Below are 23,181 nucleotides of genomic sequence, written 5' to 3'. Positions count from 1 at the left end.
TGTATCCACTATGTGAGTTCGACTTAGAATTTCCTTAGAGACTGCTTGTGATACTTTGATATTATAAATGATTTTTAAAATGTATTTTGTAGTGCAATATGTCAAATACTTAGAAGATCTACACACATTTCAGTAGTAGCAGTCATGTAGTTCGGTACATCCGTGAACCAGTATTTTCTAAATGATGGATGCGTGGGTAAAAAAAGATGGAGTCACAATGCCAGATGGACCAATGGCCTTTAAAGTAACAAAGTATCAAAAGTTCACTGATGTAGTTCCAGACGCCATAGAGTCATCAAGCTTTTAAGAAACAAACTATTATCTTTAAAAAACAATAATCTGGAGAGGCTATTAAGAATCCCCCTTCTCCACATACCTGTGTGAGGCTGGATTTTCCTCATATGCTTCAACCAAAATGAAGTATCACAAGATTGAATGTAGACGCAGATTTGAGAATCCACCTGTGTTTAAGTAAGCCAGACATTAAAGAAATTTGCTAATTGTAATAAACAGTTCCACTCTTCACTAAATTTTTTTTTTTTTTGGTTTAGGTTCCCCCCCCCAATTGAAATGTATAATGGTTTTATCATTATATTTTATTACTTTTTATCATTTTATTACTTTTATTATCATTACTTATAAATGAATTAATACATATATTTTTAAAATCTATTTTGATTTCTAATACAATACTATTGATTGATGCAAACCACATAAACAGAAACGTTAGGGTCCTTCATGGTTTTTAAGGATCAAAATGCCCTACAACCGTAAAGTTGAGGAAGCACTATCTTGACCCCTCCCTCCTCACAGGTAGCCATGGACACAGGAAAACCTGATGCACTGAGGGCACTTCAACAGGGGCTTCTCAAGTTCACAGGCTGGGGAACCACTGCAGCCTCCAACTCTCCACTCCTACCTCCAGGCTCTCCAAAACACCAGGCTGGCTCTCAGTGTGGCAGCTCGGCTTGGTGCCATTTCTAGCAAAAGTCAAAAGGAACAATAAATAAAAAAGAGCTTTGCAATGGGTGGGGAAGATGAGAACAGCGATAAAGCAAAAAAGACTAAGCCAACGCTAGACCTATTCTGTTGGCCTGGTTCCTCTTCGATGCTCCAAACAGGCTAAAATGATGGGTGCAGATGTAATTTTATCAAAGAGGAGAGGCAAACAGCAGATGCGGGACTTAGCGATCATTTGCACGTTTGTTCTTTAAGCCCCGAAGAATTTCAGCACTGCTCATCTTCTTGAGTTCACTAGAACTAGGAATATTGCATTAAAGAAATGGTAACTACCCTGTTTTCTCTAAGCGGCTGTTGTCTTAGAAGTTCTCGGCCTTCCGATATCTTTGCCTCTAAAAGGAGTTGCACTGAGGTGGCATTTGTAATAGGCACTATATCCTCAAGTTTGGGACACTGCTGTTCAAGATTCAATTGAACTGGGATTTTGTTAGTTATCTTCAGAAAGAGGAAACATAAAGTTGCTAATGTAGCCTATATACATTTAAAAAGTGTTTTCTATAGTCTTCTTTATTGGGAAGGCAGTTTTAAAACTAAGTAAGACAGTGGCCAAAGGAATGGATTTGTGAGTCCTTAACTCTTGAAGACCGAAATGTAAAGACTAGCTTATGACAGTAGATGCTGTGCTTCTACAAAAAGGGCAGGATACCAAAATATTCCTGATACGAATATGGTAGGGAGAGGAGACAGATGATTTACTGTTGCTTACTTTTCCTAATGTGATGGAGACAGAATAAGGCTCAGTAAAAAAGAGCCAAAACTACACGATGCAGACTTTGTCCCTGGGTCCATTCAAGTTTGTACGCATGTCTCCAGAAGTCACTTGCCTCTCTCTGCGGCCATCCACACACACTCATCAGCCCCAGGAAGCCAGCACAATTGGGAAGCTCAATGCAGAAAGCATTTAAGGACGGATCAAACCAGAGCTTGAACCAGACCCTCACAACAAGCATTTCTGTAAGCAAGAGCTTCTGAAAGATAGATTCACGACTAGAAAAGAACTATACAAAGTTGAGGGACTTAATTGCCTTCTGTTTTGTTTTTCCTTCCCTGAATAAACTGGCTTAAAAACAACTTTTTTTTCTTTGGGTGGTAAATAGTAGGTATTTATTTGAAATGAAAAAAAAAAGTACCTGGACTACTGCATTTAATCATGTATTGTAATTGTGTTACTCTACCTTTTTGCATCAGAGACAGATATACAATGAACATTCAGTTATCACAGATTGCACACTAGATAGTAAATCTTCAGGCCTTTTACATAACCACCAAAGAACAGATATTGGATTCTGCAGTATAGTACAAACGTCCACAATCAATCCAGTCTTAGCCAGTATCTTCAATTTACTTCTGTTGCTGTACAAATAATTGGCCATTACTAGGGCTTACAAGTTAATAACAGGACAAAAAAATATACATTGCACTGACACAAAAAGTCAGCTGTGTTAATAGTCATGCAACAAGTAACCAAACTTGCTGAAATTAAAAATACTTTCTAAAAACAGTTTTAACGGCATAAATAGTTTATACACAGTTCATTTACCAAAACAAAATGTATTTAAATGATACAAAGCAAAAATAAGTTTCTACCAACTTTATACATAAGAAAGTGCAAAATAACTTATCTAGAGGGTTTTGCTATTATCCAGACGGATGGCTGCTATGGGCAGCTATTTTCCTCTTCAGAAGCATGACATTACAGTTGCACACTATACACAGACGTTAGAATAAATGGGTGGATGGATAAATGGATGAATGAACAAATGAGCTACAACGATCAGGCAGGGCCCTGTGAGGTACTCTCAGAGAAAGAATACAGGCCACACAAAGGTGGATGTACATGCTGAGAATATGCGTCGGTAAACAAATTTACATGGAACACAGAAAGACATCCAGAGAAACGATTAGTTGATGTATGTGAGTGTACTTGCATGTGAGTGGTTTGTGAGTTCTGCATTAGAAAGCAAAAAGAAAAGAAAGTCCACCGAATAAAACAGTTGCCCACAGCACCAGCTGCCAGAGGAAATACTATCATGAGGGTTTTGGTTTCCACCTTCTAGTTATGGAAGTTGTGTCGGAAAGTTTAAAAGTGTTCATCCCATATAACTTCATAGTACATAGAGGAATAACCTTTAAGTAACTACATACACACATTCATATATTCAAGTCTTTAAAGAACACCTCTGCCATTGGGTTTGGGGTAAACATGGTTCATAGACACGAGGAGGACGCTTCTTTTAAAAAGTGTAGAATAACACTGCTACAACTCATCTATAGGGCCGGACAGGGGCGAAGCCCACGGTTACGTGATGGCACAATTCCTGCCACTGTTGAACATCCAGCATTATTTATTAGAATTGGAGTAAGATGGTGGGCAGGGAGGGGTGTGGGGGAGGGGAGTAAGACAGGAAGGAAAACAACACAACTTTTCTTCAAGTGAAAGTATTAATGCCGATAATCCTTTTATTAACAAGTGTATTTGAACTTTTAGAAATGGAAGTGTATTAATCGATTTTGATATGTAATCATAAATAGACTGTAGGCTCAAACCTAGGTAAATAAAGGTTTAAATTTAGTAAGCATAAGGCACTAAAGCAGCCTTTATATTTTCTCTTGGAGACCTAGTTATTAGGAAGAACAAATTTGTTCTTAAGCTGGTTTCAGCCCATTAGGTACAAGGTTACTATTGTACCAATGCCTATTTTTGAATGCATGTGCATATATGTGCATTTTAGTGCATAAGTGTGCCTGTCACCAGGGCCTACAGATGAAAAGTTGGGAAAGCCAGAGCCACTGTCCTTTGTATGATACCTCCATGAGCATGTGAAGGTCTGTCCTTCCTTGCTTGGGCCATAAATAATTCTACATTTTTTTTTCAAATCACAGGGCTTTTAGAATTGTTCATAATATTATCACTAAATATCTGAAAATGTTAAAATCTAGATTAGTTGTTTCATTTGTTTTATATATATATACACATATATATATGTACATAACACACATTTAAAAAAATCCCACCACCAAAGCCTTTTTGTCTGTAAACTAAACTTCTCGCTTAGCCCCAACCAGCTTTAGTCTCCCTGGATTTGTGTGTTCTGTATCCAACTAGTAGAACAAATTAAATAACTAAATATTAAAATACTGTAATTATATTCATAGCAAAAACAAAAAAATAGACATTGATACAGTATAAATCTCACTGTTTTCAGGTAGATGGCATTAAATGGTTAAGGTTAATTATAAGCAGTTCTGACATGATCCAGTTTTACAACAAGGTTTATACGTTAATTCTGTACACTTTTTTCATGTTTTACCCTTTTTTGAAAATAAGCTATAGTAGAACATTAGTGTCACCAAAGACACATACTTATTATGTTCTATGCAAGAGAAGCTAATTTGGGTTACATGCAAAAATATTTCCATTAGTTGAGGCAGGGCTGTTTCCTGCATTGCATCAATCACGTGACCACCGACCGCTATGCAATGCTACGGAGTTATGCTATGGCCACACAGCAGTCCGGACAGAAGTTTACAAGGGGCCTTAGGACACTGGAACAACACTGAGGTGGCACACGGCCAGGTGCAAGATGCCCAGCTATTTCCAGGCTATCTCATGGCAGGACTCTTATTCTCCCACACTGTTTCCTAAAGAAGGTCCACATTATTTTGGTTACTAGCCTAGTTTAAGTGGAGATACTGTGGGCAACTTGAAAGAAAGGACATCGGGCACAGAGGCTGGGTTTGAAAGAAGGGAAAAAAGACCACAGATAATGTCTTTGAGGATTTAAAAAACATATTTATAATTAATTTGTGAGAGATGTCAGACAAACCGTAAGTAAGTAGTTCACTGAGTTAGTGGTTTAGTTTGAAGTCTCATGTTACAGACAGTTAAGTCCTTATTTAGAAAAAAAGGCCTTTATACCTATTTACAATATACACAGTTACTTGCAAAGAAGTCAGATTTACAACCATTTTCTAAAAGCCTTTTTTTTTGTTGTTGGTGGTGGTTTTTCCAAATAAGGATGAGTAGATCTATAAAAATGAGACGCAAGAAAAGACAGTTAATATGTGAGGATTTTCTCTTGGAGACAGCTACTGGTAACAGGGAGAATCGGATATTGGAAGAGTCGCTCCTAGGAACCACCTTCTGTTCTTCTTGTGCTGTTCACCCGAACAGTGTCTGCCCCATTACTGCACTCTACACCCGCTTGTTCACTGATCCCTTTGAATTCAACGCTTCAAACACGTGGCATGAAGAGAGGCGTAAACGGAGACTGTTCTGATGCCTTCTGAGCTGTGAGCCGTGCCAGGAATCGGGAAGGGGGTCTACGGACCGCGGTCTGCAATCGGCTTGTTGAATCTTCAACAATTCCGAGGCCCATCCTCTGAACCCCTCTCATGCTGTAAATTGTAGTAACAGTTCTGACACACGCGCACCGGGGATGAGATTTTCAAGCGTTTGATTTCTGACTGAAACCGACTGCACCTAAGGGAAAGGCAAAATCAAGTAGTTACAGGTACTCTCCGTGGTTGATCACGGCATTGAGAAATACAAACTTAAGAACTGAACAGAAAGCCTGTGCTATAAAGCCAAAGACCCACTGGTTTGTGTCGTGTGGTTGACCCAGGACCAAAACAACCTGCCATATTATTTGTTTCCATCTATGAAGAAAAGTAATATTGAACCAAGAAAAGCTATATGCTTGACTGGAGAGAATTTCCTTTTTTTTTTTAAAGTTAAGATTTTCCTACAGGGTGAAGCCAAGGGGTCTAACCAGCTGTGAGGTCATTCTTCCTGTGCGACTGGTTCTCACGCCCTATGAACTTAGGAGGGAAGCCCGTGTCTTTACTTGGAGCTTGCCTTTTTTCTCGTGGCAGAAGATTTACTACTCGTTTTAAAAGACTCTTACGTCACTATCAAGTTCCTTTGGGCTTTTAAACACCCCGTGATCCACTCCTCAGTCATTTCTTGAACAGTAGTTTGGCTTTTCTGTCTAGTCCAATTGTTCTCATTTTCTGTTTATCCTGACAGAATTCCTTGAAGAAGACTCTACTTACGAGGTGTTCAAATTCTTTAAAAAGTATTCCTATTCCTGGAATAAAGCAGGGTATGACCTTGGATGTGGCATTTAATCACTCTAAGCTTGCCTTTTCACAAGACTGAAATAGAGAACTGTATTTCATCCATTAATCTACCAGTAAAGGTGTCCAGGGAATAACTGAAGTGCCACCAGCGTTAGGAGTTTAAAGGGCTGTTCCTGGACTTTGAGGAGACACTCAGAAGCGCTAGGCCCCGGCCAGACAGCTCTTCCTTCCATGCCTGCTCTATCATAATCAATCACTGTTAGCTGGTTGTTCAAATAAAACCTCCATCTAACATCTGATAGCAATGGAAAATTTAAAGAACTACCTACCTTTAAACAATATTTTGAAAATTAAACACTTCAAAGAACAATGTGTGCCAGTGTACAAATGGGGTGTTGACTACCACAAATTCCTAGATTACTAGGTTTTATAGAGTGTGCTTCTCAAAGCACAGAGCCACAAGACAGAATCCTCTGCCAATCTCATAGAAAGTCCCATAAGGAATAATGGCTGGCACCGACATTGTGGCTACTTGATCTTGAATCAGACTTCCCAAGAAAAAGGCTTAAGGTATTAATTTGGAAAATAAAAACAAAAAAACCAAACCAAAACAAAAAAAAACTATAATAACATCTTTTACTGAACACCTGTATTGCCAGACTCCACACTTGGTGTTTCGCAAAACTCATGCACATGATTTCACTGAATTCTCTCAACACCTCTACGAGGAGAGGTAGAATTATCCACATTTTTACAGATGAAAAATATGCTCAGAGAGGGTTAGTAACTTGCCTGAGATGACAGAATGGACAGTAACCCAGTGAGCATTTGGTCAGTGTAAACCCAAAGACCACCGCCTTTTCAGTAACTGGCTCAAAAACAATTATCCAGTCCGTGGTTTCTGTGAAAGTATTTCTACAGTAAAACAATGTAAGCCTTAGAGACTTCTGCCTACAGGATCCTTTTCTGTCATGTAAAGTGAGAACTGTACATGCATAGATGGGACCCCAGTGCATGCATAGATGGGACTGTACATGCATAGATGGGACCCCATAGATGGGACCCCATAAATGGCATCCAAATCAACTATGGGGGGACAACTGGAGATGAGAAAGATCCCCACTACACACCATACCTCCAAGTATATTCCAAATGTATTTGGATCTAAAACCCTAAGCATGAAAAACAAAACCCCAAAACTTTTAGAAGAAAATAACCAAGGCTGTCTTTATGGTTTCAAGACAGGGAAAGCTTTCTTAAGCCACAAAAAAAGGAAAAATCACAAAAAGTAATAAATGTGATTACAACAAAATTAAAACTTATGAGACACTCCCTGGGTGGCCCAGTCAGTTAAGCTTCTGACTTCAGTTTAGGTCACGATTTCGTGGTTCGTGAGGTCGGGCCCCGTATAGGGCTGTGTGCTAACAGCTCAGAGCCTGGAGCCTGCTTCGGATTCTGTGTTTTCTTCTCTCTCTGCCCCTCTCCCGCTAGTGTTCTGTCTCTCAAAAATAAATAAGCATTAAAAAAAAAACACAAAACCCTTATGTGAAAGAAAAAACGTATATAAAGTGAAAACGTACATCACAGACTGGCGGAAGGTATCTGCAAGATGTAATGAAAGACAAAGAGCCCAGAACATCTAAAGAACTCAAGTGGGGGGGGGGGGGGGGAACCCAAGCAAACCTAAAAGGACGATGGGCCACATCAGCCGAGAGGAAGTGCCAACGCCCTGTAGCATATGAAAAAAGGGTCCACTTCAGTAGCACTACAAGTGGAAACCACCAAGCTCTGCTGGCTACTGGCCTGGCAAAAGGGAAAATGTATGGCAACTGCAGGCATGGGTGAGACCTGGGAGAGCCCGCATATCCTGCCTGAGGTGGCGTCAACCAGCACTGCGGTCCTGGAGAGTGCGTGACATGTGGCAAGACCTAGCGCAGCTCAAGAGCGCGTGTACGATCTGTCATTCTGTCCTGGGGTACCTCCTCTATGGAAACTCCACTGCACATAAAGAGGGCATTTATACAGATGTGAGCTGCAGCGCCGTTCAGAGTATGGGTAAAAGGAAAAGTTCCCGTAAGGGCCCATCAAAAGGGAAGTAGATAAACTCTGTATGTCCATACAAAAAAATCTAGGACAACAGTTAAAATGAAAATATTAGAAGAGTTATTTACATGAGTGACTTCAAAAACAATGTTGAGTAAGAAAAGGGAAGTTTAGGGAAGGTACAGAGAGTATGCTGTATTTATGTAAAACAGAAAACACATGGTGGTTTTTATGGAGACAACATGCGCTCAAAGTATAAGACACGGAGAAGTGTGATTGGTAAGAGTGAACATCCATAATGTTTTATATGCAAATCTGATGGAAGAGTAGCAACTTCTATTCTGAGTCATGGGGGACCACGTATTTGTAATGATTATTTCCATATTTTTTAAATGTTTATTTATTTTGAGAGAGAGAATGAATGAATGAATGAATGAATGAATCCCAAGCAGGCTCTGCACTGATACTGCAGAGCCTGAAGCGGGGCTCCAACTCACAAACCGTGAGATCATAACCTGAGCTGAAATCAAGAGTTGGATGCTGAATTGGCTGAACCACCCAGGTGCCCCTCTCTATTTTTCAATATGACAGAAACACTTCACAAATGTGATAAAAAAAAAAAAAAAATGAGAAAGTGAAGGCTGGTTTAGGCTGACACAACACTGTGGGGTAGGGACCCTGGAGCAAATCAGAGAAGCTCCATGCAGGGCATAATTAACATCTCATCTTACTTCTGGCAGAAGAGCTGGCCGCAGTTCCTGCAATGGTGCCGTCTTTCTGTGAGAGAGAACCGCACGGAGCAGCCCGAACAGCTGTCACCTCCTTCATCCTTCACCCAGTGGTCAGCAGCAGAACGGCCTGGCTGGTCACTCACAGACCAGCTGAACACTCGGCCTCGACTATCGCCAACGAGGATCCTGCTGTGATCCCTACAGGAGACACGACACGACACGGAGTCACCTCAGGGAAGGCCTCAGCACAGCCACGCGGCTGAAAAGCTCTTTCCGTCACTCTTGAGGTTCTCCAGTTTTCCGTGGATGTGTGTGCTGGGGTGGGGGCTGCATGTATGAAGAGACAAAAACAAAACTGAGCCCCAAATGTGCACTTTCTTCTCAACTCTCTGGATCAAACTTGCCGTAACCTCCAAGAACAGATTTTAAAATCCACACGCTGGCAGGTTTCTTCTTCTGGTTCATCTGTTTAAGCAACATCTGATACTGCAAACGAAATCTCTTTTCCCCACAGACTGGTCTGGGATGTCTGGGCCTGGGCTAAGCAAATGACTCAGTGGGGAGGAGCGGCTGGAAGGGAATGGCACTTACTTGGAGACGCCCAGGGCAGTGATCTCTGCCGGGTGTGCGTTGTCCTTCCGATCAAAGGCCGTGTGCATAGTTAGCTTACTCCTGAATACCAGCTGACGTTCCCACCGGTACCCTGGAGTGCACAAGTGCAAGACATGACCCACTGCAGTCAGGGTGCTACAACATACGGTCCCACTTCCCAGTAGCTGCTGCGTCAACTTGAAGGTGAAGCACTCTAGCTTAACACCGATAATGGGCCAGGTCAGAGAAGACCTCATTCGAAAAGATAAATGCAGAGATGAGCAGATCTTCAATGCAAGAAGATCGAATTTCTCCAACTGAGGACCTGAGCTCTAACAGGCAAAGCTTGTAACAGGCAAACCCCGCAAATACGGTTTTATTTATTTATCTGTAATGAGTAACTTGACCATTTTCAAAAGCTTTTATGGTTTGTGAATGAATGAAATTTTTGGCGTCAGGTGTTAAGAAATGCCCAACATGTAGTAAATAGAATCTCAAAGTCCATTTCACATAAGAAACTTAAACGGCTGTCTCTGAGTGGCTGAAGTCACAGGGACAGGCGCAGGGGCAGCCAGAGTCCACTGCCTCACTCCACCAACCTGCACACCCCCCACAAAGAGCAAGAAACAGACACCAGACTTCAATTTACCAGGCTTCAATCTGCTGTAATTCCGCACTTCAATGGGATTGGGGTGAGGGTGGTTAAGGGGCCCCTGTAGATGGGCTCTGGCCTGGCCCTCTGAATAGTTCACAAATATGAAGCCATCCTTCTCATCCAGACTGAGCTGGTCAGACCAGCGCCTGGAGTCATCGGAGCCACTGTCAGTGCACCAGACGGCCGTTGCTCTGCAGGAGGCTGCCCGGGGCCGGTGGCTGGTGCTGCTGGGCTGGCTAGGCGTGTCCTTGGGATCCTGGCTGGCGCTCTGCTCATCTGCTTCTGAATCACTGCTGTCCTCGTCCTGGGCTTCCTGCCCTGGGTAATGCATTGGGAGAATTAGAAAACATACACACACACGCACACACACACGTTGTGGTCAGATCCAGCTTTGTCCCACTGGTATTTTTCCTCTACCAGTTAAGACATAATACACAAGATATTTTCAGGTAAGTTTAACAAGAAAAGAAGGGGCACCTGGGTGGCTCAGTGGGTTCAGCGTGTGTCTCCTGATCTCGGCTCAGGTCGTGATCTCACAGTCATGAGAGTAAGCCCCATGCCAGGGGAGCCTGCTTGGGATTCTTTCTCTCTCCCTCTCTCGCCCCTCCCCTGCTATCTCTCGCTCTCAAAAAAAATAAATAAATAAATAAATAAATAAAGGAAAAGAATAAAAGGAAATAATTCCCAGAATTTTCAGCTAGATTCAATATAGCAAAAGAAAAAAAAAAAAAAAGGTAGAATTTCTGAATCCAAAAGAATGCTTTGGCTAAAATTCTTAGCTTGACAATCATTCTTTACCAATCTGGCCAAAACCTGACTCTGTGAATTTCTCAATGCCTGCCACACACTCCCCAGCAAGGTTCGGCTGGGCAGCAAGAACTCCACTCTCCAAGCAGCCCTACTCCTCCTCATGGCTAATGCGCATGTGCCCTGGCCCTGTGAGACACCTCTTCCCAATCTCAGTGCTTCCCAATGTTACCTGTGGATTCCTTGAACAGCTGTATGCCTCTTGTCTTTGAATTCTCACCCCAGACTATTATTTTTGGATAATCTTTCTATAAGACAGTGGCCAGCTTGTGGGAAGGGGCCCCAAGCACAGTTCCTTCCATATAGCAGTCAGTATAAATGAAAATCTAAATGAATCAATAATCGACGAAAGCTTTAATCCAAGATTTTGTGGGTTTTTTCCTTCTTTCCAGTGTTATGCATTTCCTCAACCCAACTCCCTACTCTCTTGCAATAGAGTCCGCTGGAGGGAAAATTTGTAAGAAATAAAAATATAGAGTTACAAAAAAAGGAGCGCAAGAACAAATGTGCAGCACCAGCCCACTATACATATTTTTTTTGGCAAGACAGTTTGCCTCCCTTGTACTGACACTGGTAGTCTAGTTGGCTAAGTTGGGTGATTTGTTTTTCATTGCAAAGGCTTATAACTATGAGCTTTAAGGTCTTCTTTGACAAGCAGTCTTCGAAATGACTTTGATTTCCAGTGCAACACTGGCTTGCCTTCCCTTTTGCCCAGATAACTGCTCTCATGCCATGCCACTCCCAAGTTGTTGCAAGTCAATCCTTCCCTGTGGGCAGCTCTTCCCTCTGCCATGCTATCAAACTCTATCCACAGTATGAATCTCTGAAAACAAAGACATAGAAGATAGAAGTATCTCTCCTTCCTGAATGTGACCTCCTTCTTCACCTTGACCTTCTCCTTCCTGAGGTAGACCTCCTCCTTCTACCTCACTTCTTCATCTCATTTTCTCATTTAAAACCTTTGTTAAAGGAAAGGACCCACTTTTCCTTGGACTGCTTAACCTGGTGTCTACACACAACAGGTAACCCCAAATACTGGATTGAACTGAATTTTTATGCCCCCAAACACCCAGAAAACCTTTTTAATGGAGCTTCAATGGACTATGTAGAAATTTACATGCTTTAAGGTAATACAATCATAAATGCCCTGTCCACTGGATCATGTGTTTTCTGGCAATGAAAGTAGAAACTATTTTCGGCTTACAAAGGGAAGTGATTTATGCCTTTCTGATAAGACTTTCCCCTTAGTAACCCCTTCATTTCATCAAACGCATGCTGAACTCCCAGCGTACAAAAAATTAATCATGGGGAGACAACCTGAAGGTCAAAGTTAAAATCCTGCTCCTTTCCAGGACGTCTCTTGAACCAATCGTTCTAAATCAAAGGAGGGTAACCTCTCCGGAATGGAGCAACCCTAAGCGGATCTCAGCCTGGGTTCACGGCACTGTTTCCAATCATTCTGTGTAGCAATCATTTCTATCTTCCTTTGGAAAATTTTCAAGTGTTTCACAAATCACAGATAATAAGAGTACAGAGTGCCAGGCTTCAGTCTGAATAAAAGCCCTTCTTCAGCAGGGCTGAAGAGTGGGGATTCTGGTCTGCCTCCATGAATACTTTGCCAACACGATGCCACCCTGTCATCCACACTGAGCCTGACAGGCAATGGGTAAAACAGGTCTGGGACTGAGGGCCATCTGACTTGTCCACCACTATGTCCCCCAGATCTGTTTTGTATTTTCAGAGCTGAAAGTCCAAGCCTTTGGTACTCTGGGAAGCTAGCAACCATATTTATTATGGGATGAGGAAGCCAACTACAGACACCAGCACACCAAGTACTGCCCAGTGAACTGGAGGAACGTTTGCACGCCTGCCCTCCGACTTCACACGCTAGGGGGCAGTCGTGCTTTGGGCAGAAATGCCCCACCAGCCTCAGGCTACTGTTCATGTTGTTCAATGTAAATTTATGCAGAGTGACTTTAAAAAATACGAAAACTATTGGATAATTAAAAAGGACTGAATACCTATTTGTGCTTCTGGACAGTCTTCCTGCATTTCTAGGACTTCAACAGGCTCAGGAGCTGGTGTTTCAGGAACTTGCAAAAATTCCATTCGCCAAAACTGAATTTAAGTATGAGAATAAAAAAGTTAAGCAGCTTAAGGGAACAATTTACATGTTATTGGATGAAGATGAGCTCTTGGGGTTAAGCGGATATCTTCTATTATTATGTATAATTAAATTTCCCTCTATCTTGAAAAATGTGGGAGAGGACTGTGTACACACGGTGCTTCCAGAACTGGGTTCCATGAGATGTTAACGGGTGTTTCGTGGCAGAGGGAAAAGGACTGTGGTCAAGTAAGTTGGAAAAACATGGTTCAACTAAGCACATTTTATTTCCTACAAAAACCTCGGAGAGCCTTGCACACACACCAATATATGGTCTAGGTCTCCAAGAAGGCATGCACTAAGCAGGATCCCCAAGTGTATCTGGCCACGGAGCTTTTCCATAAGGCCTCATGAATGGAGTCATGTGAAACACTGCCACGGAGACAGCGTATGTCGGGGCATGCCTGTCTGAGGCGCAGGGTGTGGTGTGGTGGGGACTGGGAGCCTCGTTTTTCTAAGCCTGTGACTGTGACTACAGGGCAGCAATCAGCCGCCCTGTGCTTTTACAAAGAGCACAATTAAAGAAAAGAGGTACAAAGGAAAATCTCCTGAGACAGAACAACCCAAGCATTTGAAAAGACTGTAAAAGTAAATACTCCATGGATTAGATTTTCTGCAGAAGTCCCATACAAAGAAACCTTCGAAAAGGATAAACTAGGATTCAGGCAAAATCATCCAGAACTCTAGACAGGTTTTGGACAATGGGAGTCCTCTGAAAGCACTTTCCAGCTCTGTGATTCTCTGCAGAGAAGAAATAGTTCCTGTTTTCCCTAAGAAGCCATCTGAGAGGCCCAAAAGCCAATACTTTTGCAATTTACATTTAGCGATCCACGGTGACAGGGAAACCCTGTTCAAGTGACGTTGGGTCAAGCCGTCCATCCAGGGGTTAGGAGCACTAACAGATTGACTCAATGGGAAGGAAAGGGGTCAAGTCACTGACGTTCCCTGCATCAGAGAACACAGAGGCTGAGGCTTGAGTCTGAGAGTTTGCTCAATGATACTACAACCTGTTCAGGGGGTCTTTCCACCATGGACAGCTTCACAAGCTTCAGGTAAACCGGGGCAGCAAATAGCTAGTGTGTTTCCTCACAGAGGACTTACCCGGACCACGCCATCTGAGTGTCCAGTTACTATGACGTTCTGTGTATCCCACTCGTTCATCTCCGACACGCAGCAGCAGACAATCTGCTGGCTCCTGCCTGTGAACGTGTTCACACTCACGATAGGGTTCCCGTTGATGCTCCACACGTGGATATACGTGCCAGCGCAGGACACGATGTCCCCCTGAGAACGCAAAACAGCCTCTTCACTCTCTTTGCTCCCTGCACATCACATTCTCGGTTCAGAAGCAAAGTAAATCTTCGGCCTAGCTCTCAAAAAACCTTTTAGTTCTTCGACGGGTGACTGGGGAATTTCTGTGCTCGCTGAGCAGCCTCTTAAAGAATTCATGGTGTAGGGGCTGCTGCAGTCGAGGCGATCTCACATGGAGGCAAAGGTAGGAGCCCTGCCACACTCTCAGCTCACGCCCCAGCGCACTGCGGAGTCCTGGTTCGCTCCACAGGAAAGCTGCCTGGAGCCTGAGGAGGTGATGCACTCGTCTGCTGCCTCCTGTCCTTTACAAAATCTATGTACACCTTTCCCCCAGAGGCAGGAATCCACCTCCGCTTAATTTTACAAAATGAATCCAATCGCCAAAACGACCCGGTAGGAGAGAAATCTTTCAGTCAAGAGAGAAGCGTATCTCCCTCTTCAATAAATAAAGATGAAAGGTTGGTAACATTGTAACATCCTATTTTATAATTTGTATTCATCTTATTATGAATAAATGAATGGGGGAGGGGATGAAGGAAAAAAAGGAAATTAGAACACAGGTCATTTCTTGGCAAACTGAATAAACCCTTAGAGTCCCTAAGCTGTTAAAACTCAGGTTTTTGTAGGTTCCAAAGACAGAAATGAACAAGCTTTTCCCTTAAACTGTACCAGCTGGGCTGTACCCAATCTGATGAGAATATAACCCAGTACTGCTAAAGGGATTAAAGATACTTCCTGAAGCACCTACTGTGTGTCAGTTAGTGTAGAGGACATTTCACTGCAGCCTTTCAACAACCTGTGAGTCAGCTCTTACTAGCCTTGCTGTAGGGGGATCAAAGTCAGGTACAAAGAGCTTAAGTGATTTACTTGCCTAACGTCACAGGATAAAGATTTGAATCCAGCCCTTTTTGGCCCTGAAACTTATGCACCACACCATGCTGCCTCTCTTATCCCTAAGACAGCTTAGATGTCACAATGCCAGGCACTGACTTTAGAACTGACCTGGTGAATTTCAGTACAACCAGCAGGTACACGAGGACCTACAGAAATAGGAAGATGGTCATCCAAAGCAGGGAGAAACTGGAAGCTGAACAGCAGCATCGACTCAAGAAAAAAGGGAAGGGGGAGCCAAGGGGTGGCATGGTGAGGAGGCCTGGGGCCTTCCCAAACCACCCTCTGTGCTGCTCTTGCTGCTGTTCTTTTCCTCCTTCTGCTCTTCTTCTGCCAAGACGGCAGAAGCAAAACCCAAAGAAAAGTGATACTTCGCCAAGCATTGCTGTGTCTACCCGATTCAGCCACTGAACCACCTCTGACAATGAGCGTCAGCAGCTGTGCTTTAATTAACGGCCTCAGTCTCTGCAAGAGACCAGAGGCTGCCGCACCATTCTGCACCAGGCAAGACTCTCTTGTCGTACTCCAGGGTGCCTCAATTAGAGAGCATTAGAGCAAATCCTGTGGCTATGAGGGCTGAGCATAAGAAGAAGGGCAGTTGCAAGGTCGCTTATGCCCAAAATGCAGACTGAAGTAAAGCAGACTTGATACTGGCTTCAAAAACAGAAGAGAAACAGAAATCTTTTTATGCATTACTAAGAGGTTACGAAAGCACCGTAAAAGGAAAAAAATCAAACACATCTGTGGTCTGTGCAGCAACTACTGCAATCCATTGGGTGTATACTTGCTTGGCTAACAACGGACTATAAATAAAATTCTCTGTATTTAAGAACAACTCCAAAACAAAGTCCTCAAAATTAAGCATTTGACTCAGAGCAACAATGCCAGATCAGAGCCATTCTGTTGCACTGATGTTTTCGTAAAGCTCTGAGGTACAAAGGTTTGTAGGACCAATCCAAGGTACTATCTAAAAACACCTTACACCTTTGGAGAGGTTGGGTGGCTCAGCTGGTTAAGTGTCTGATTCTTGATTTCAGCTCTGGTCATAATCTCATGGGTTGTGGGAAAGAGCCCCGAGTTGGGATCTGGGCTGACAGCATGGAGCCTGCTTGGGATTCTCTCTTTCCCTCTCTCTCTACCCCTCTCCCTGGCTCATACTTACTCTAACTAAATAAAAACTAAAAAAAAAGTAGGGGCCCTGGGTGGCTCAGTCAGTGAAGTGTCTGACTTTAGTTCAGGTCACGATCTCATAGCTTGTGGGTTCCAGCCCTGTGTTGGGCTCAGTGCTGACAGCTCAGAGCCTGGAGCCTGCTTCGGATTCTGTGTCTCCCTCTCTCTCTGCCCTGCCTCTGCTCAAGCTCTGTCTCTCTCTCTCTCTCTCTCAAAAATAAATAAACATTTAAAAAATTAAAACAAAATAAAACACCATACACCTTTCAAATATACCAAAAACTGAATGGACTTTTACCCCTGTGTATAACTCCCCACTCATGCCAGGTCTGATTGCTTTTACTATTATCAGACACTATATGTGTCATTCACTAGAACTAAATTTCTTTCTTCTCCTTTTTCTCTGACTACTAGGTATCTGACTAAAAGCATACTACTTAGTATCTTCGGGTGGAAATTAAAGATGGAGCATTCCTCAAAAGCTATCTGTGTGGGTGACGATATGATGTGGCTATGTGGTGTCACACAAGAGGACCCCAAGGCAGTGCTGAGGGTAAGGGAGGGAACGAGCATACACAGCAAAGAATGGTGAGGCTGGGGAGCTCTGGTCAGTCTGCAAGGCCGATTTCTGTATGTGGGCATCACCAACATATGAATGTGGTCACTTGTCCCTCAGACACAGAGATCTGTCTTTGTATGCCTACCCTTAACTTCCTCTGCTTCCCCACACATCTTAGCATGACTATCCTCCCCTCCCCCCCCCCCCCCCTCAGGAGGGCACGGTCTCCACAGGTGACTCCGAGGCCAGTGCATTTATTTCATGCTGACTCACTTATTTATATATAAAATACTGATTTTTGAAAAGAGATAACATCCTTTAGTAAGTCTGGGATAACTCCGAAAATAATTCTATAACAATTCTGCTCTTGTTTGGTTACCCAAATGTTACCCTTTTCATTTTACATAATAACGAGTTTGTATTTCACGAAGAAAATTTCAACACAATTTTAACATTCTTAACAAATCCTACAAATTCCTTGCTTTTAAAAAAGCCTAGTCTAGAATGTTTTGAACCAAATCTTGCTCTTCAGAGTAGGTAGCAGTGGTTTGATTTTAAAACAAAATTATCTGAGTTACAAAGTTTAGTATCTGTTCACTTTTTGCATAAATCAAGGAAAACGTAGCAGCATTTATAAGCTGAGTGCCTATCAAGTTGGAAAACAGAGTCATTTTTTGTTTGCGTTAGCCACAAATAATCTCCTAACCATAAACCAAGTGGGCAATCGACTACTTACTGTTAATTCATTGATACAAAGAGCAGAGACTGGAGCTCGATGGCCTCGGAGCTGGGTTAGAAATGACAGTTTGTTCAGATCCCAGATGATGCAGGTTCGGTCACGGGACCCGCTGACGATTATGTGATAGGCTAATGATGCTGTGGCACAGGTGACAGTATCAGTGTGGCCGAGTAAGGCCTACAAAGGAGAACAGGAAAAAGCCAGGGTGATCACAGGGACTGTACTCTGTGGGGTGCTCCAGAAGGTCCTGGATGCACTTAGGAATGACAGGAGCACGTGCCGGGAGCAGCAGCGTCTGGAAAGTCTTCATTCTCCTGTGCCAACTAGCTTCACCTCATCCCACAGGGAATAGCCAGGTCCGGAGGCCTCTGACCTCCATTTTTGCATCACTTGTTTTCTGGCCCTGGGCTAGTATCTTAGAAGGAAGGGAGCATGGCAGCTGCAGTCCAGTCTGGGTTTCTTTGTATCATTTCTACATGGAGATGTATCAGTAATGGCCCCCAAAGTACTGAATTTAAACTCTGCACTGTTTCTTTTATGCCACCATCTTCTGTTAGTCTAAGGAACTACAATTGAGTGAGTTTCTAAAAAACTGCACAAACAGTGAGGACTGCATGGTTATGGTACATGGAAAGATAAAGGGAAAAATGTGGTTCTGATGAGTCTGCTGAACTCCTGTTACTGACCTGGAGACATGTGTGCCCAAGAGATCCCTCTTCAGACTGGAATAAGAACTTTTGTCTTTGGTTAGAATATGAAGAGAACTAGGACCCAGGGAAATGGCAATGTGGGAGAATGAGCATTTCAGAGAAAAAGATTCAGATTACTGTTAAGAGTTCCTGAGAATTTACTATTTAAATAGTGAGTTGCTTTAAATGTTTTTGTCATACATAAATCCTTTCTGAATTCTTAGATCCCAGAAGGCTGTTTTACAAAAGAAGTATCTTCTACTGAGGGATTATTGACTGGTCCACGAGCTTCAGAGCCTATTTTCTAAACTGAAAATATTGTAAGCAAGAGAGTTTGGATAGCTGACTACACTGTCAACCTTGTATTTGTTCTTGTTGATACTATATATTTTTTTTATGTGGCCTACCTTTAGACTCTGCAACTAACGAAGTTTCCTACCTATACACATGACTGGTGGTATCAGTACAAGGGGTTCCACTCTTTCCACAGATATTTAAGACACCACTGCCCAGGTCAGGCTTTAAAACAGCTTTGGAGGCACACAAAACTGAATTCACATCCTGGCTTTACCTCTAAATGTGACTTGGGCCTGTGTCTTAACCTCATCAAGCAGTGGTATTTTCAGGTGTAAACAGGGATTATAAACTATATTGTAGAATTGTGAGGACTGGAGTTTTACATTTTTAAACACCCAGTACAATGCTCTGAACATAACAGATGCTCAATAAATGACAGATATTACTGCTACACTGCCTTTCAAATTTGTATCCTAAAATACACTTAGATGTATACTGCATTAAAAAAAGCTTTATGGCAAACTCACCAACAAAACAATTATTAAAAGATGATGGCTTAATTATAAAAGGTTTCTTGCTTTAAGAAAAATTTTATGAGAGCCAGTACATAACAAGTAATCAAATGATAAGTGAGGCAAGAGAAAAATAAAAGAATCGAAGAGTTACTAGTTCAGCTGAATGGAAATCACCCAGAAAGAAAATTAATATGAATCAATAATAGCAAATTTAATTTGGTTTGGAAAAATCCAATTTACATACAATACCATTGACTCTGAACAACATGGGGATTAGGGGTGCTGACTTCTGACACAGTCAAAAATCTGTGTATACCTTCTGACTCCCCAAAAACTTAATTACTGACAGCCTACTCTCGACTGGAAGCTTCACTGATAACATAAACATTTGATTAACAGATATTTTGTATGTTATATGTATTTCACTCTTACAATAAGGTAAGCAAGAGAACAAAATATTAAGCAAATCATAAGAAGGGGTGCCTGGGTAGCTCAGTTGGTTGAGCATCTGACTCTTGATTTCAGCTCAGGTCATGGTTTCATGGTTGTGAGATGGATCCCCATGCTGAGCATGGAGCCTGCTAGGGATTCTCTCTCTGCCTCTCTCTCTCTGCCCCTCCCCTGCTTGCGTATGCACAAAATAAACAAACATTAAAAAATGTTTCTCAAGATAAACATTAAAAATAAAAGAAAATCATAAGGAAAAGAAATTACATTTACAGCACTCTATTGGGTTTACCGAAAACAGTCTGTATATACGTGGGCCAGGGAACTTCAAAGCTGTGTTGTTCAAGGCTCCAATGTATTATACTTAAATGTATTAAAAAATTTATTACCTAAAGATGGCTTGCTTCAGATTTTAAAAAGGACCAGCTTAGATCATTTTTAGAAACAGTATCTTCTGATTTCCTTTTTTTTTTTTTTCCAAGAACCATTTCTAACAAAAGAACATATATTTTTTTGGTTTTGTCCTTTATATCTGAAGCACCCTGGAATTGAGGAAGCTTGGTAGTTTCTCTAAGGTGCAGGCAGCCGAGATGGAACGTGCCTGTCTTCCATTTGTTACCTGTTTGAGAGTGAGGGTCTTAGCCTTTTCTTTCGAGGTGCCCATCTCCCAGACACACACCACTGTGCTCGTTCCACCTGTGATGACCAGCTTGGGGTTGGGGCAGATTGCACAGAGAATCTGGCCCCACTCAGACAGACACTCGTAAACAGTCACTACCTGTAAAATAAAACAGACGTGAGACACACATGCCATCAAGAACCACAAACTTCTGAATCACAAGCAGCACACTGGGTGAAGGAGAACCCCTACGCGGGTACCTCAAAGGCAAATGCCCGTGTACATTCTGGGCTGGATTCCCGTTAGCAACATTTCCACTGAGGCTCCACCCTGAACTGCCCCTGTAGTCTCCTAACTGCAGCTGCTGTTAGAAACCATAACAAAAAGGCCTTTGCTTATAGTGGGTGTCCAGTTAGTCCAGTCCAGTAAAATGATGTTCTGATTATGTGATGCTGTGTGCGATTCAGGGGACAACCTGATAGAAAGATGTGTTTGCTGTATCCAGTTGGAGGTAAGTGGAAATCACGAGTGCTGCTGTTTAATGAGAATGCTAACTAAATGGAATCGTGTCACAGTGCAATACACAGACTTGCGCAAACTAGATCCCTCCTGAATGCAGAGAGCGAGCACAGGGCACTGATACTACGGGACAGGTTTCATATTAGCCATTTAAGAGTACAGAAGTGGTAAGTGGGCCAGATAATGACCCCACCAAAAAGAGGCTCTTTTAGTTGTCAGCAATGTTGAATACCTGGCTGCCTAGGACCTCCTGGAGGAATTCTTTGAGTGGGAGGGAAACTGCTAGAGCCTGGTGCACAACTTTTCAAAGGAGACTTGCTCTGTAGGAAACATATCTTTGTCCACTACCTCCTTTATCCTGATCTGATGCAGCAAAGCTCTCCCTTCCTCTGGGCTCTGGAAGAGCAGCTGACTAGCCCTGGGCTTGGCCTCTTCCCACCCAGTTCAAGCAGGATATCCAAACCACAAAAGAGCAAGATTAAATGAGCAAGAAACAATGCAAACCTTGTCTGACTCATAGGTTCCCAGCCTGCAGCTGAGGTCTGCATAGCCCCAAGCGAAAGTTTTGTTCCAGGTTGGTGGGATAAGAACCTTATTCTGTTCTACTGCAAGAATGCCTTTATCTGTACACACTATTTGTCCCACAGGTTCTTTAAGTTCTATAAAAAACAAATCAACAGATTAGAATGGGGACAAGGAAAATGAACCTTGTAATCCCATATATAGGAGATCGTTATCTCAAATACCACAAATCAAGCATCCTGACACAGACATTAGGACAAAATGACCTTAGAGGAGGAGCTTAGCTTTTGAGTCTTTTTGCTGGGTGGCCAGTCAACTGGGACAGGTGCTGCAGGACTTCCTTCCAGCCCTCCTATCTCCTCACACTCTTGGGTTTGGCTCCTACCAGTCAGCCTGTCTTCTGCACGGAGTAACCTGGGATGCTCTTCAGAATGCCATTCGAAGACCTTCAACCAAACTTGGCCTTCAGCACCTCCAGCCTTAGACTGGTGATACCCAGCCTTAGACTTCCTGGTCCCCCAAGAGGCCCGACTCCCTGCTCTGCATTGGAGCACTGCTGAGCCCACCAGTGCTCTAGAACTGTCACTGGCAGTGAGTGGAGCTGGCACAGGGAAGTCTGGGTAATGAGCCAAAATGGCATAGAGCTGGTAGCCTAACCAACTAACCAGAATCTGATGCTCCATTTTTTGGATCTGTGTAACAGTGACAACTATTACGATGCAAAAACATTTTTTCATTCTGAGGGGAAAAATATCTACTTGAATAAGTACTTTTAGATAACTCCTACCAACATTAGCTAGCTAAAAGACACTTGTAGTTGGTATATTAAAAATGCAGTCTTTTTACTGTTATTTCTAAACTGGCAGAGCAGGCATAAATGAAGGTTACAGAGGTTTTTCTACATCTATAATAATAAAGTTGAGCTACAAGATTTGGTATATTAGGAGTTTTCACTATCTTAGCAGGGTGGAGAAACCTGTTTGGTACTTTTAGTTTTGTTTATTTATTTTATTTTTAGAGACAGAGGGAAAGAGAGTATCTTCAGCAGCCTCCTTGCTCAGCACGGAGCCCAAAGCAGGGTTTGATCTCACGAACCATGAGATCATGACCCAAGCAGAAAACAAGAGTTGGACGCTCAACCGACTGAGCCACCCGGGTGGCCTATTTGATTCTTTTTGATGAAAAATCCGATAGACCAAAAAACCCAAAGCAAAACAAAAGGAAAAGGAGAAAATCTAACAAGTATTTGGTGATTTATCGCAAGAACTGTAGCACTTATTACAAATGACACTATCGTTGAAAAGCACATTTGTTATTGATAAACTAGGATTCCTCCGGAATCATGAATCAAAGGTTGACTTCACGTCACTTCACCTTTTACAGGCGTTAGAGAAGGCCTCAAGTTGTCTAGGTGATGGAAAAAGATCTTGTCACTTGTAGATCCCGGTGGGACAGAGGTGCCCGTACTGTCTCCGTTTAGTCGGCTCCTCACTCGCTTTGGTGGATGAGGTTTTTTAAATAACTGGTAGGAGAGAAGAGAACACATCTTACAATGTAAGCTAACATTTATTGAGCCCTTTTAAAAAAAAAAATTTTTTTTTAATGTTTATTTATTTTTGAGACAGAGCATGAACGGGGAGGGTCAAAGAGAGAGGGAGACATGGAATCTGAAGCAGGCTCCAGGCTCTGAGCTGTTGGCACAGAGCCCGATGCGGGGCTCGAACTCATGGACTGTGAGATCATGACCTGAGCTGAAGTCGGACGCTCAACCGAGCCACCCAGGCACCCCCATTTATTGAGCCCTTTTTAT

At 42.6% G+C, this 23,181-nt stretch overlaps 1 protein-coding gene across 8 annotated transcripts in view; it reads right to left on the bottom strand.

Moving 5' to 3' along the window:
- Nucleotides 1-2,163: 2,163 nt before the first annotated feature.
- WDFY3 (WD repeat and FYVE domain containing 3) overlaps nucleotides 2,164-23,181 on the bottom strand; it is a 280,210-nt gene continuing 259,192 nt past the window's right edge. For all 8 annotated transcript variants that reach the window (XM_047855191.1, XM_047855189.1, XM_047855183.1 and 5 more), the window contains 10 exons: nucleotides 22,746-22,893; nucleotides 21,354-21,508; nucleotides 20,331-20,489; nucleotides 17,761-17,940; nucleotides 14,195-14,377; nucleotides 12,951-13,047; nucleotides 10,117-10,440; nucleotides 9,468-9,579; nucleotides 8,877-9,074; nucleotides 2,164-5,503 (listed from right to left, as the gene is read on the bottom strand). In XM_047855191.1, the coding sequence (XP_047711147.1) occupies nucleotides 5,380-5,503; nucleotides 8,877-9,074; nucleotides 9,468-9,579; nucleotides 10,117-10,440; nucleotides 12,951-13,047; nucleotides 14,195-14,377; nucleotides 17,761-17,940; nucleotides 20,331-20,489; nucleotides 21,354-21,508; nucleotides 22,746-22,893 (1,680 nt within the window). In that variant the 3' untranslated portion in view covers nucleotides 2,164-5,379. The remainder of the gene's footprint in view (nucleotides 5,504-8,876; nucleotides 9,075-9,467; nucleotides 9,580-10,116; nucleotides 10,441-12,950; nucleotides 13,048-14,194; nucleotides 14,378-17,760; nucleotides 17,941-20,330; nucleotides 20,490-21,353; nucleotides 21,509-22,745; nucleotides 22,894-23,181) is intronic.

The sequence above is a fragment of the Prionailurus viverrinus genome, chromosome B1 (genome assembly GCF_022837055.1).
Source record: "Prionailurus viverrinus isolate Anna chromosome B1, UM_Priviv_1.0, whole genome shotgun sequence".
NCBI lineage: Eukaryota > Metazoa > Chordata > Mammalia > Carnivora > Felidae > Prionailurus > Prionailurus viverrinus.
The sequence above is the reverse complement of the archived record's forward strand: the minus strand, read 5'-3'. Positions and strand labels throughout refer to the sequence as shown.